The 15,702-nt window shown below is 33.0% G+C and overlaps 2 protein-coding genes across 2 annotated transcripts; both read right to left on the bottom strand.

Moving 5' to 3' along the window:
• Positions 1-863: 863 nt before the first annotated feature.
• On the bottom strand, positions 864-1,976 carry LOC142239536 (putative cytochrome P450 6a21). The gene has a single exon (XM_075311322.1). The coding sequence runs from the start codon at positions 1,929-1,931 to the stop codon at positions 864-866; it is 1,068 nt and encodes a 355-aa protein (XP_075167437.1). The 5' UTR covers positions 1,932-1,976.
• A 3,509-nt stretch (positions 1,977-5,485) lies between these two features.
• Positions 5,486-10,279, bottom strand: LOC142240487 (cytochrome P450 6a9-like). Its single transcript, XM_075312187.1, has 2 exons — positions 9,107-10,279; positions 5,486-5,974 (listed from the first exon to the last, which is right to left on the bottom strand). The coding sequence occupies exons 1-2, from the start codon at positions 10,206-10,208 to the stop codon at positions 5,553-5,555; spliced, it is 1,524 nt and encodes a 507-aa protein (XP_075168302.1). The 5' UTR covers positions 10,209-10,279; the 3' UTR covers positions 5,486-5,552.
• Positions 10,280-15,702: the final 5,423 nt, after the last annotated feature.

Below are 15,702 nucleotides of genomic sequence, written 5' to 3'. Positions count from 1 at the left end.
GTCCACATACGACTGGCGCCCGCACAGATAATGCAGAACCCAATGCTTGGATCCTGCCGGAAGGGTCGTATTCTCGATGTCCTCGAATAATGTGGCATGGTTGACCGTATCGAATGCCTTCGATAGGTCAAGTGCCACGAGAACCGTCCTGTGACACGGCTTGTGCTGATTGAGTCCCATATTGACGTGTGCTGAAATGGCATGCAAGGCTGTCGTCGTGTACGGAATCCTTACGTAATCCATGTTGATGGTGGGCAGCTGGAAAATTCTCCACAAGGCTGGGCAGGAGTAGGGCCTCAAGTGTCTTGGCTACTGGCGAGAGAAGGGATATCGATCTGTACGATCCCACGGCGGCGGGTTCTTTGTACCGGATTGACCCGATGGATCTCACCCATTGGCCAGCGGCTGCCATGTCTACGTCTTAATATTCTGTGATTTTGCTTGCCAAAATCATCCACCAACGTTCACATTTTTTCTAGAATCCAACAATACTCTGGCTTTCACATCCAGTAGTAGTAGTGGAGTAGCGATACTATTGTGAATTTGCTTGGGAAAATCATCGACTAACGTTCCATTTAATAGCCACCAATACTCCGGCTTTCACACCCGGTAAGAACAGACATATAAATCTGATCTGGATGAAATGTTCACACTAAACGATAGTCTTGCATTACGTGGTTAGCCTCGGAGTTTCTGAACCAGCATTGATTGGAAAATGATGGAAAATCAGGACGATTATAAGCCTCTTTTTGAGCCATTTTAAATAACATAATTAACGACTACAACGCATCGCTAATTCTAAGCATTTTCGATCCCCAAATAATCCCCAAGGATATTCTTGAACTTACCTTGTATTATTTGATTCATAAAAACCATATGCACTCATATGTGAATTCTCCATGATGCTGATTCATTACTTGGACAACTTCTTCTCTTGCTTTTTGTTGGACTTCTTGATTCTGAGCCAATTCATAAAAGGCAAATGACATTGCAGTCGATGAAGTTTCAAAGCCACCCAATATAAATTGTAAAACATGAGCGGCCAATTGACCTAGAGTCAAATTTGTCATCTCCATTCCCTCAGGTGAGGCTTTCAAGAGTTTGTTATTTTTCAAATCGATTAACATATCCAAGAAATCGTTTCTTCGTAGGGCACTTTGCTCACGTGAATTTACCATTTTCATAGTAATATCCATGAAATATTCTTCCACATCAGCAGGAGTATGTTTCACGCATAGGCGTCGAGCCAAATGGGGAAAACTCAAACGGAATACTATACCCCACCGTTGATCGAGGAGAGCCCGTTTACACATTTTCTGGAATTCGGGATCAGGCTTGTGCAAACTATTGGCTTCAATGCCAAAGGCGCAACTGGCCATGGCATCGGTGGTAAAACGCCATAGTAGATCTTTTACTTCTACTATGGAATTGTCCCTTATTTGTTGTGTCATTACGGCTATGAATTCGTTGGCTTCTTTCGTCACTAAAGGAAACATAGATTTCATTCTGGCCGAAGAGAATGTAGCCGTTGTCTTTCTACGCATTTCTCGCCATTTATGACCTTCCAAATTGAACAAAGATCCTGTCATAGGATCATCTTTTTCATTGCAATACAAACCATGATCACTGAACTTGGTGAAATCCTTGATTAGGATATTCTTAATAAGCTGCGGATCCATTACAAATACTCCAGGCTGGGTAAACCAATAGAATCCAACAAATGGCCCTGATGTCCGATGTTTGTCATAATATTTTTGCCATATTTTACAAAATGGTGATATGAACGTAATCTCCTGTAGATTCCCCACAATCCAATGGGGTCTACTACAGGGTATACCCAAATTATGCCAATACGAGAAATGTTTCCTTAGCCTTTGCCACACGTATATGAGTAAGGCGTAAAATAATGTCCAGAGGATTGTGGTAATCATTATTATTATGGTGATGATTTCGATCGATTTAATCCATTAATAAGCTACAAAATTACTTTTCAATACGTAGCTTCAAATTGTGACTGGTAGCTAAGAATATTGAATATTGGAATATATATAGAAAATGTGGGAAGTGGGTATTTAAAACTGGTTAATCGGACACGTTTTACAAGCCATCACGTTCAATGTTTATGGTATAGAGTTGCAAAAGCATGATAATTGATCAGTTGATAGACCAAATAAAATAATGTAGTAGACACTAAAAAAGCCTAAGGCATATCTTATTGTTTGAGCGGAAATGTACTCTTGACTCTGATTGACCCCCGACAATATTTTCCGCCGTAGCATCTGTGATGGACAAGGTTTGTGGTATTAACGGTGGCACTATGAATTCAAGCTGCGGCTGTAGCTCGCCGGAAATGTGGGTTTCGATCCGTTATTATCCATCCATTTAAAAATAAGTGCCTGGTGTTGATAATAATTTCTCTTTGAATTTTCTTAACGATGGACAAGTAGAAATTTGAATTTTCATAACAGAGAGACGGGCGGACGGACACTCTTTAAACGTTTGAACCTGTTGGATGTGGTTCGTTAGGCTACCCCCCCTTAACATGACCCTTATGTAGATCATCCTTGAGATCCTTTTAGCCATTTATTTATATAAGGCATCCCCCAAGAAATTGCCGCGACACTTCCCTTACAAACCAGCTACATCCTCAATCCTTTAATTAAAAACTCAGCACATTTTAATTTCAAAAATCGATTCACATTTCAATATATTGTTTCGAATTCATTATAAAGGGTTTCGTGAAAATTTGTATAAATAAATTTGTATATAAACTTATTTCTAGATATCAATTAGAAATAGAAATATATATATATATTAATATAATAATTAATAATGAAATGATAATAATAGAATCCAAATTGTATTAAGTTTTTATGTTATCAATGTTATCGGTGAAACCGAAGGCTTCATTGAGGAAATTGTAGGCCCGAACGTTTCAGTAGGGGAAGGTATCAATGGAGAAATTGTTCGACCGAAGATCCCGAGAGGAAATTGTAGGCCGTAAGGTATCAGTTGGACAATGGTAGGTTCGAAGGTCTCAGTGAGACATTCAAGTCTGTGGGAAAATTGAAGGCCCGAAAATCTTCGTGGTGAAACCGAAGATTTCATTGTGGGAATTGCATGTCCGAAGGTGTCATTATAGTCCTGAGTGGGTAAATTTTAGGACTGGGAGGATTGTACCTTCAAACGTCTTAGTGGTGACACTGTAGAACCGAAAGTATGTCGTTAAATTAAAGGCCTAGAAATCGTATGGCTAGTTTCTCATCCTCCGATTAATACTTAAGCGGTGGATAGACCACCACTTAGTAAACTGTTTGTATGAGATACGATAGATAATAACAAGACATTGGGAAACCGACCCTTAGTGGTAAAACTGAAAGCCTGGAGGATAAAGTGGGAATATTCTTCGAAGGTCCCCGGGGGGGAATTATAGGCACGAATGTCTTATTGATGCAATCGTAGGTTTCATTGGAGAAATTGTAATCTTGGAGGTCTCCGTGCTAGAATATTAAGCCCGATGGTATCAATGGACTGAATAGTCTAAGTGAGCCTGAATCTTAATCGGGCTGCCACTTTAACTTAACCTAACCTATCAATGGGGAAATTCTAGGGCCGAAGATCCTGAGTGTGAATTGTAGGCTCGGATGCATTAGTGCGACAATGGTAGGCACGAATTTCTCAAGGAGGGAACAATAGTCTTAGTGGTGACACTGTACAACCGAGTGTCTGTCCTAAATCTTAGTGGTAAAACTGATGGAATAAGTGGGGACATTGTTCGAAGATCCCAGTGGGGGAATTATATGCACGAATGTCTTACTGGTAACATACAACCTTAGGTTTCATTCGAGGAATTTAAACACGGGGGTCTCATTGGGGGGAATTGTAAACCCGAAGGTATCAGTGAGAACATTGTAGGACCGAACATCTCGAGTGGGAATTGTAGGCCGGGATGTATTTTTGAAACAATGGTAGGCACGAAGGGAGGCAGGGAGGGAACAGTAGTCTTAGTGGTGACACTGTAGAACCGAATGTGTGTCCTAAATTGAAGGCCTGGTGTATTAGTGGTAAAACTGATGGAATAAGTGGGGACATTGTCGAAGCTCCCAGTGGGGAATTATAGGCACGAATCTCTTACTGGTACAACCGTAGGTTTCATTGGAGGAATTTAAACACGGGGATCTCAGTGGGGGGAATTGTAAGCCCGAAGGTATCAGTGAGAACATTGTAGAACCGAACATCCCAAGTGGGAATTGTAGGCCCGGATGTATTTTTTAAACAATGGTAGGCACGAATTTCACAGGGAGGGAACAGTAGTCTTAGTGGTGACACTGTAGAACCGAATGTCTGTCCTAAATTGAAGGCCTGGTGGTCTTAGTGGTAAAACTGATGGAATAAGTGGGGACATTGTCGAAGCTCCCAGTGGGGGAATTATATCCACGAATGTCTTACTGGTACAACCGTAGGTTTCATTGGATGAATTTAAACACGGGGATCTCAGTAGGGGGAATTGTAAGCCCGAAGGTATCGGTGAGAACATTGTAGAACCGAACATCCCAAGTGGGAATTGTAGGCCCGGATGTATTTTTGAAACAATGGTAGGCACGAATTTCACAGGGACGGAAAAGTAGATCCGAAGGTATCTTACTGGAGTTATTAGTGGAGGATTTGTAGGCTCGAAGGTTTCAGTGGAGGTATTGTAAGAACAAAGGCTCAGTGGAAGAATTGCATCAGTGGGAAAATGGTAAGCCTGAAGGTCTCAGTAAGAGAATAGTGAGGAAATAGTAGAACTGAAGATCTCAGTGTTTGAACTGTAGTCCCGAAAATATGTGGGAAAATTGAAGGCCCAAAGGTGTTACTCTGGAAACAGAAGGTTTCCTTTGGGGGAATTGAAGGTTTCGGCGGGCGCAAGAAGGTATCACTGGGCTAATAGTAGGCCCGTGCACGTAAGTGGTGGAACTGTAGGTCTGAAACTCTCAATGTACCTCCAAATATCTGGTTCCACATTGTGCTCAACAACGCTGATGTGGATTCTTCATCACTGGTTTAAGTGCCCAGATGGTTTTTTGCGCCTTATAATGTAAGAGTTTAGAATCGTAATTACGACTTATACATTCTCAAGAAGTTATCTCGGAAAATCGTTCGATATAAATCATGTTCGGGGAGTATACTAAAATACTAAATATCAAGTCAATAATTTTGAATTTAAACCGCCAATTCTTGTCTTTACAAAATGTAATTTTTTTCCAACCTCAAAGGCATTTTACTTCAAGAGAATGATACAAATCTGAGAGAATTATATTTTTATATATAATAAAAACATTTTCAAAACATAGATTATGTATATTTTTTCATTAAAATTTCTTCAGATCAAAAATAACAAAAATCAAGTTTCAAGTCATAGATTTTTCAGTTAAATTATTATTATTTTTTTAATTTAATATGAAATACAAATTCGTTTAATATAAATATATATATATATATATATATATATATATATATATATATATTTTTTTTTTTGTAATTAAATTACTTTACTTGTTTTTGTAATAAAATTATTTTATTTTTGTCACCTTTAGTGGGATTCCAGTTTCTGGACTTGTAATAATACCTTGAATACTATACTTCATGGGAATTGGTGTCTCATCACAAATGGAAAATTTGAAATTTTTCAAAAGTAAAGCAAGACCCACAATTACTTGCATTTTACCAAAACGTAAACCAATGCAATTTCGTGGACCATCACCAAATGGTAAATGTAGAACGGAATCACGTTCAGCTACCTTTTCGGGTGAAAAGTTTTCAGGATCAAAAACATAAGGCTGAGGATAATAACGTTCATCGTGATGTATTGGTCCACAGGGTAGTACGGCATACATACCCTTTTTGATGACATATTTCGGATGATCGGGAACAACAAAATCCTCCAATGCTTGACGATGCACAAAAGGTATAATGGTGTGAAGACGTAAAGTTTCTGGAAAATATCGAAAAGGTTTAGGGGAAAAATTAATATGATTTTATTTGTAAAACTATGAAATAAAGAAATTTTTTTATTTATTACAAACTTGTTATTTATTGTATTCGACTTGTATTTGATTTTTTCAAATAATAAGCTCGTTTTTATCAAGAATTTATTAATTGGAGAAATTTTTATACCCTCCACCATAGGATGAGGGTATATTAACTTTGTCATTCCGTTTGTAACACATCGAAATATTGGTCTAAGACCCCATAAAGTATATATATTCTAGGTCGTGGTGAAACTCGGAGTCGATCTAAGCATGTCCGTCCGTCCGTCCACAAGTAGTTGTTATAGATGTAGGTCGGATTTTATTGCAAATGGGTCATATCGGTTCACTTTTACATATAGCCGCCATATAAATCGATCCCCAGATTTGCCCTCCGGAGCCTCTTGGAGGACTAAAATTCATTCGATCCGTTTGAAATTTGGTACATAGTGTTAGTATATGGTATCTAAGAAACATGCCAGAATTGGTCCATATCGGTCCATAATTATATATAGCCCCCATAAAAAGCGACCCCCATATTTGACCTCCGGAGCCTCTTGAAGGAGCAAAATTCATCCGATCCGGTTGAAATTTTGTACATTGCGCTAGTATATGGCCGATAACATCCATGCCAAAATTGGTTCGTATCGATCTAAAGTTATATATAGCCCCCAGATAAACCGAATCGCAGGAAAATCACGATTGCCACTCGAGCCAAATATAATCTACCAAAATGTTATATTTCTATAAAAAAATTTTGTCAAAATTTTATTTTTATAGAAAATTTTGTCAAAATTTTATTTCTATATAAAATTTTGTCAAAATGTTTTTTTATAGAAAATTTTATTTCTTTAAAAATTTTGTAAACATTTTTTTTTCATAGAAAATTTTGTCAAAATTTTATTTCTATAGAAAATTTTGTCAAAATATTTTTTTATAGAAATTTATGAAGCACCTCATAGTTGGAGAGGAATATTTTGCAAAATCTTCCAAAACATAAAGAATTCTACCAATCTACCAAACAGTAAAAAAAATCCGGCATTTTTGGTAGAGCGATCCCCATATTTGACCTCCGGAGCCTCTTGAAGGAGCAAAATTCATCCGATCCGGTTGAAATTTGGTACATTGCGCTAGTATTCGGCCGACAAAAACCATGTCAAAGTTGGTTCGTATCGATCTATAGTTATATATAGCCCCAAGATAAACCGATCCCCAATCACAGAAAAATCACGATTGCCACTCAAGCCAAAAATAATCTACCAAAATTTTATATTTCTATAGAAAATTGTGTGAACATTTTATTTTTATAGAAAATTTTTTTAACATTTTATTTCTTTAGGAAATTTTGGCAAACATTTATTTCTATAGAAAATTTCGTCAAAATTTTATTTCTATAAAAAATTTTGTGAAAATTTTATTTCTATAGAAAATTTTGTCAAAATGTAATTTTTATAAAAATTTTGTCAACATTTTATTTCTTTTGGAAATTTTGGCAAAAATTTATTTCTATAGAAAATTTTGTCAAAATTTTATTTCTATAGAAAATTTTGTCAAAATATTTTTTTATAGAAATTTATGAAGCACCTCTTACTTGGAGAGGAGTGTTTTGCAAAATCTTCCAAAACATCAAGAATTCTACCAATCTACCAAACAGTAAAAAAATCTGACATTTTTGGTGGACTCGTGTTCATAATTGTATATAGCCCACATATAAACCGATCCCTAGATTTGACCTCCGTTGACTCTTGGAGGAGCAAAATTCATCCAACCCAGATGAAATTTGGTACATGGTGTTAGTATATGGTATCTAAGAACCATGCCAGAATTGGTCCATAGCGGTCCATAATTATATATAGCCCCCAGATAAACCGATTCCCAATCACAGGAAAATCACGATTGCCACTCGAGCCAAAAATAATCTACCAAAATTTTATATTTCTATAGAAAATTTTGTCAACATTTTATTTTTATAGAAAATTTTGTCAACATTTTATTTCTTTTGGAAATTTTGGCAAAAATTTATTTCTACAGAAAATTTTGTCAAAATTTTATTTCTATAGAAAATTTTGTCAAAATTTTATTTCTATAGAAAATTTTCTCAAAATTTTATTTCTATAGAAAATTTTGTCAAAATATTTTTTTTATAGAAAAACTTGTCAATATATTTTTTTATAGAAATTTATGAAGCACCTCTTATTTGGAGAGGAATATTTTGAGAATCTTCGAAAACGTCAAGAATTCTACCAATCTACCAAACAGTAAAAAAATCTACCAATAGGTAGACTCGTGTGCATAATTGTATATAAAAGCGACCCTATATTTCAATTCTGGCTCTATAATTACCACACAAAAGTTCATATCGGTTCGTTATTTTATACACCGGTCAAGAACTGAATATATACGTATTTAATCGACCTTTCTTTTGTCTAATATATATCCCGCATGGACTAATTTACAATTTAGAAGATGATGTTAAGAAGTTTTAAGATGCCTTGCCATCGACCGCAACCCAAGTAATTCAATTGTGGATGGCCACCTTCTACTAAATTTCTACGCAATCCATGGTGGAGGGTACATAAGATTTGGCCTGGCCGAACTTACGACCGTATATACTTGTTTACTACTCGTGTGCCAAAGAAAATTTTATTAACTGACACAATAGGTATAATGGTGTGAAGACGTAAAGTTTCTGGAAATTTTTGAAAAGTTAATAAGAAATAAAGAAAATTTCCATTGATTTCTGGAAATTTTTGAAAAGTTAATAAGAAATAAAGAAAATTTCCATTGCCCTTGGCCCAAAGAAAAATGCCATTAAATGGCTGTAAAATAAGGAATTGTGTTCGGAATCACTATATTATTATTTCTAACCTTTAATTATGCCAAATACCAGCCATGTCTGTTGGACCAAACCCCAATTACTGCCATTACTTGAATTTTCATATTGATGGACTTCGAATTTAGAATAAGTTTTTATTTTAGAATATTTGGCTATTTATGAAATTTAGCTATACCGGCTACCATTCTTGTTTATATTTAAATAGAAATTTTCAATAATATTTAAAAACTCAAATCTTATCGTTCTACGTTAGTTATCTTACCATTTAATATTTGCTCCATATACACCATTTCCTTCATACACTCATAGGTAAATTTGTGATTATGTCTTTCCAAGACCTCAAGAACTTCAGCTCTAGCCTTCTCTTGAATCTCTTCATTTTTGGCCAATTCATAAAGAATAAAAGCCAATGTGGTCGATGATGTTTCAAAACCAGCCACAAGAAATACAAAAGCCTGAGCAGCAATTTCTCCAAAAGTCAAAGAGGTTAATTCATCTCCCTCATCAGTTTTCATCAATTTATTATTTTTCAAATCTATCAACATATCCATGAAATCATTACAGCGTATATTATTCTTTTCTCGATATTCCACTGCTTCTCGGGCCAAATTCAAAAAGTAATCCTCAACTTCCGGAATAGTTTCCTTCATATGTAGACGTCGAGCAAAATTGGGAAAATTCAAACGTATGGCAACTCCCAGTATACCATGACGATATTCTGTTATGGCTCTACGACCCATGATACGAAATTCCGATTTGGGATTTTTCAAACTACTTGTCTCGATGCCAAAAGCACATGATCCAATAACATCCGAAGTAAAACGAGCCATAAGATCCCAAACTTCTAATATTTCACCACTACTGAGGGATTCTCTATCTGTAACGCTGACCAATTCTTCAGCAATCTTTTCAATCAACGGGAACATTATCTTCATTTTTCCCGATGTAAACGTGGGCGATAGCTTATTACGCATATGTCTCCATTTATTACCATCCAAATTGAAAAGAGTTCCCGTCAAAGGATCATCTTCAGGATTACTAAACATTCCACGATCAGTAAACTTGGAGAAATCTTTAATGAGAATGTGCTTAATCAATCCCGGATCCGTCACAAGTACTGAGAGTTTGGTGAACCAATATAGGCCAACAAATGGTCCAGTATCACGATATTTGTCATAGAGCTCTTGTACACATTGACCCACCGATTTGGTTACTGTACAGCCATCGAAATTACCCATTAACCAATGGGGACGTTCATGGGCTATATCCAACCATTTCCAATAGGAATAATGTCGCCGCAAAAATTGTATTCCATAGCCGATTAGGGCAAGAATAATGCCCAGCACTATGGTTAACACAAACATGATGAAGTCTCCCACCCGTTCTACACACTTGAATTTCCGTTAAGATACTAAATACTCGACTTTGAAGCTCATTGTTGCTGTGTGTATGTCACATTTTAACGCAGGCTATACCGAATTATTTTAGTAGACATATGTTGCTTATTTTGAATATCAAGTTATCTCATTTTCTTCCTCTCTCACTCTCTCTCTCTCTCTCTCTCTGTGTTTTGTTTTTAAACTCTTGTGTGCCTAAAATACAGAATGATAACTGGCCGTATGGTGCGTATGTTGAATATTCAATAGAAGTTCAAGTTATCTCACTCTGTATGCATCTCTCACTCCTACTCTCACTCTCTATCTGTATTTGTTTATCAACCACCTCAAAATTAGCTACAAATGTGAGCTTTTAAAAAATAAAAACAAAATTTTAATTTCCATTCAGAATATTTGGGAGAATTGATTGGCAAAATAAAAATAAAACTGATTCTAGTTTCACTTATTTAGAATATTTAAAAGCTTATGAACAAAACAATAAATAATTATTGCCATCTTCTTCGAAGTATGTAGGTACATTCATAGCTTTTGAATATCGGTGAATCCAAAAAAAACATAAACAAACACAAAATCTGCCAAAGCCGACTATACACCACTTCCAATGTCAAGGAATACATATATCATGATACCTTCCCCCATAGGATAGGGTGTATATAACCATTGTCATTCCGTTCAGACAATTTTGACAAGATTTTCTATAGAACTAAAATTTTTACAAAATTTTCTACAGAATTAAAATTTTCACAAAATTTTCTAAAAAAATTTTGATAAGATTTTCTATAGAACTAAAATTTCGACAAAATTTTCTATATTTCCACAAAATTGTTTATAGAATTTTGATAAAATTTTCTATAGAAATATAATTTTGAAAAAATTACTATAGAAATACAATTTTGACAAAATTTTCTACATAATTAAAATAACAATTTCTATAGAAATAACATTTTAACAAAACGTTTTTGTGGAAATATAATTTTGACAAAATTTTCTGTAGAAATAAAATTTTGATAAAATTTTCTATAATAATTAAATGTTAACAAAATTTCCTCTTTTCTAAAGAAATAAAATTTTAATTTACAATTAAATATTGTTCGAGCTTTTATGTACAAAGGAGATTGAGGAACTTGATCAACAAAGTCATTGAAAAAAAACGCCAGATATTTCTAGAAATTAAATTTTGGCAAAATTTTCTATAAAAATAAAATTTTGGTAAAATTTCTCATAGAAAAAAAAAAATATTTAATTTTTTTCTTTTTTTTTTAAAAGAAAAATTTATATAGAAATAAAATTTTTACAACTTTTTCTATAGAAATAAAATTTTGACAAAATTTTGTATAGAAATAAAATGGTGACAAAATTTACTATAGAGATAAAATTTTGACAAATTTTTTTATAGACATACAATGTTTAAAAAATTTTCTATAGAAAAAAAAATTTAATATATTTTTTTGTAGAAATAAAATTTTGGCAAGATTTTCTATAGAACTAAAATTTCGACAAAATTTTCAATAGAAATAAAATTTTTGCAAAATTTTCTATAGAATTAAAATTTTCACAAAATTTTTTATAGAAACAAAATATAATTTTGAAAAAAAAATTATAGAAATACAATTTTGACAAAATTTTCTACATAATTAAAACAAAAATTTCTATAGAAATAACATTTTAACAAAACGTTTTTGTGGTAGAAATAAAATTTTGATAAAATTTCCTATAGAAATAAAATTTTGATAAAATTTCCTATAGAAATAAAATTTTGATGACAGAAATAAAATGTTGATAAAATTTTCTATAGAAATAAAATTTTGACAAAATTTTCTATATGAATTAAATTTTGACAAAATTTCCTCTTTTCTAAAGAAATAGAATTTTAATTTACAATTAATTATTGTTCGAGCTTTTATGTACAAAGGAGATTAAGGAACTTGATCAACAAAGTCATTGAAAAAAAAGCGCCAGATACAAATCTGTACACGCCAAAACGTCAAAATGTTATTATATTTCTAGAAATTAAATTTTGCCAAAATTTTCTATAAAAATAAAATTTTGGTAAAATTTCGTATAGAAAAGAATATTTAATTTTTTTTTTTGGAAAAGAAAAATTTCTATTGAAATAAAATTTTGATAAAATTTTATATAGAAATAATATTTTTAAAAAATTTTCTATAGAAATAAAATTTTGACAAATTTTCTATAGAAATAAAATGTTGATAAAATTTACTATAGAGCTAAAATTTTGACAAATTTTTTTATAGACATACAATTAAAAAAAAAATTTCTATAGAAATAAAATTTTGACAAAATTTTTTAAAGAAATAAAATTTTGACAAATTTTTCTGTAGAAATAAAATTTTGACAAGATTTTCTATAGAACTGAAATTTCGACAAAATTTCCAATAGAAATAAAATTTTGACAAAATTTTCTGTAGAATTAAAATTTTCACAAAATTTCTTATATAATTGCGAAAAAAAAAATACTATAGAAATACAATTTTGACAACATTTTCTACATAATTAAACAACAAATTCTATAGAAATAACATTTTAACAAAACGTTTTTGTGGAAATAAAATTTTGACAAAACGTTTTTGTGGAAATAACATTTTGACAAAATTTTCTGTAGAAATAAAATTTTGATGACAGACTTAAAATGTTGATAAAATTTCCTATAGAAATAAAATTTTCTATATACATTACATTTTGACAAAATTTTTTAAAGAAATAAAATTTTAATTTACAATTAATTATTGTTTGAGCTCTTATGTACAAAGGAGATTAAGGAACTTGATCAACAAAGTCATCGAAAAAAAAAACGCCAGATACAAATCTGTACACGCCAAAACGTCAAAATTTTATTATATTTCTACAGAAATTAAATGTTGGCAAAATTTTCCATAAAAATAAAATTTTGGTAAAATTTCTTATAGAAATAAAATTTTGATATAATTTTATATAGAAATAAAAGTTTTACAAAATTTTCTATAGAAAAAAAATGTTGCTCAAGTTTTCTATAGAGATAATATTTTGACAATCTTTTTTATAGACATACAATTTTGAAAAAAATTTCCATAGCAAAAATTTTCTATAGAAATAAAATTTAAATAAAATATTTTGAAAAAATAAAAATTTGGGAAAACCTTTTTATAGAAATAAAATTTTGATAAAATATTTTGTATAGAAATAGAATTTTGACTAATTTTCGATAGAAATAAAATTTTAAGCAAATTTTCTATAGAAATTTTTTTCAGATAAAATTTTGGCAAAATAGTATACATATATAGTATACAATTTGTATAGTATACAATTTTGAAAAATTTTCCGTAGTACACAATTTTGCAAAATTTTCTATAGAAATAAAATGTTTACAATATATTCTCTACAAATAAAATGTTGACAAAATTTTCAACAGAAATAAAATTTTGACAAAATTTCCTATAAAAATAAAATTTTGATAAAATTTCGTATAAAAATTTTTTTTTGATAAAATTTCCTATAGAAATAAAATTTTAACAAAATTTTCAATAGAAATAAAATTTTAACAAAATTTTCATTAGAAATAAAATTTTAACAAAATTTTCCATATAAATAAAATTTTGGTAAAATTTCTTATAGAAAAGAAAAATAGTATTCCTGTTCCCTTCATCCAACCGACCAACAGTCTATCCGTCGAATAATTCATCTTGTCTGTGTCTATCAATCAGAATTTACAATAAAATGCAGAATTTACAATAAGCCGATATCCATTCTTGACATCACAGTGCAGTAGAGTACAAAAGATCCGACTTTGTCTAGCATTCAAATATATTTACTTGTTTTAATTGCGTTTTCTGGGATAAAGTTATATTTACGTCGATCTTCTTGTTTATTATACGCTTACTTCTTTTGTTCTCTCATACGTAATGAGAAGTGAATGATTGCGCCAATATGGAAGTACCAAAGCTCTCTCTGCAAATTGTTTGTTTACGTTTCGTTTGATATTATCTTTCGCTGTGACAAAACATGTTTTGGCGGTAACTTGTTTATGCATCTCTCGTAAATACTGTGGAATTCTATTAATAGACTTAAAAAATATAAATCCCAATTTGTTATTGTTGATATTATACGTTGATCGTCTGGTTTGGAGTTGACTTAATAATTTATATTAATAACACTTGAATTTATATTAATAATAATTAATGTAACGTTTATATAAACATATATGATGTGAGAAGGGTGAATTAATTCCCTCCTTCTACATTGCCCCACTTTGGGCGGCAATTCATTCTTCTCAGTAGATGGTCTACCAGCAAAATGGTAAGCAAGTCATCTAGTTAGAAAGTCAAATAATTAGGCGGTGAAGTCTCCACTCCGAAAAGGTAGCTTATTGCGGCCTCTAATTATTTCGTTTCTCTTCTATGTAGGCTGTTATTTCAAACCAAATAGTGAAATCGTTCTTGCCCAGGCGCCGAAACCGGGAAAACAGGCCGCTTTCAATACAAACAACGGCAGCTCTGAGAATCACTTCAGCATACCGCACAATATCAGGTGAAGTCGCATTAGTAATAGCAGGAACGATCCCAAAAGATCATATGGCGATTGAGTGACAAAAGTTTTTCGAGGCCAAACAAAAGGGCGAGTCAAACCTGGTTCCGAACATCCAAACAGAAACCAGAGTTAAATGGCTGGAACGATGGAGGAACTAGACTAAGGGCAGATGGACTCATAACCGACATACAATTTTGGCGAGAGTGAAGATGTAGGGAAGTGACGTACTACATGACTCAAATGCTATCTGGTCACGGTTACTTTCGAAAGTATCTGATCCGTATGGAAATTTGTATTTACGAAAAAGAAGTAACATATGATGCCGAGCATACATTCTTTAGATGTAGATGATCTCCGTCGTTCTGCCCACCGGCAAGATGAAATTGGCAAGTCGCTCCCAGAAATGGTACAAAGTGAAAGGAACTGGGAGGCTATAAGGCGTTTTGTAGAACACGTTCTCCGCAAAAAAAGTAGATATGAACGCGACTACATGAGAAACGTAAGTTTTAGTCTGGATGTCGGCTTAAAGGAGACGGTCACAGACCACGTGAAGTTCACCCCGAAGTAATGCGAAAGCGGTTCCGCGGTGGTAATGATACCCGGACGGAAGTGGGTTACAGTTTGACCCGGTATCGTCGATAGTGATGGAGTCCGGCAGACAGGTTCCCACACTGTCGGGGGCATAAAGCATTTAGTAAAAACGACGACCACGGACCACTTTGGATCCACCACGAAGTAATGCGAAAGCGGTTTCATGGTGGTAATCATACACTAATAGAAACAATTAAGTTCCAAAATCATGAACGAACGGTAACAAAATGAAACGGAAATGTTCACGAAAAATCAAAACGGATTGTTCAGATTTTCATCCACGGCCGTTCACGATTTCAAGAACGGCTCTCGTTTTTCTTTGGCCATGAAAAGTCTTAAAATATTA

The sequence above is a fragment of the Haematobia irritans genome, chromosome 5, assembly GCF_050003625.1.
Source record: "Haematobia irritans isolate KBUSLIRL chromosome 5, ASM5000362v1, whole genome shotgun sequence".
NCBI classification, from domain to species: domain Eukaryota; kingdom Metazoa; phylum Arthropoda; class Insecta; order Diptera; family Muscidae; genus Haematobia; species Haematobia irritans.
This window is presented reverse-complemented; position numbering and strand designations above follow the sequence as displayed.

Excerpts from the sequence above, each read along its gene's own strand:
- LOC142239536 (XM_075311322.1), bottom strand. The coding sequence starts at position 1,931 with ATGATTACCACAATCCTCTGGACATTATTTTACGCCTTACTCATATAC.
- LOC142240487 (XM_075312187.1), bottom strand. The coding sequence starts at position 10,208 with ATGTTTGTGTTAACCATAGTGCTGGGCATTATTCTTGCCCTAATCGGC. Across the intron at positions 5,975-9,106 it reads TATGGAGCAAATATTAAATG|AAACTTTACGTCTTCACACC; the intron begins GTAAGATAACTA and ends GATATTTTCCAG.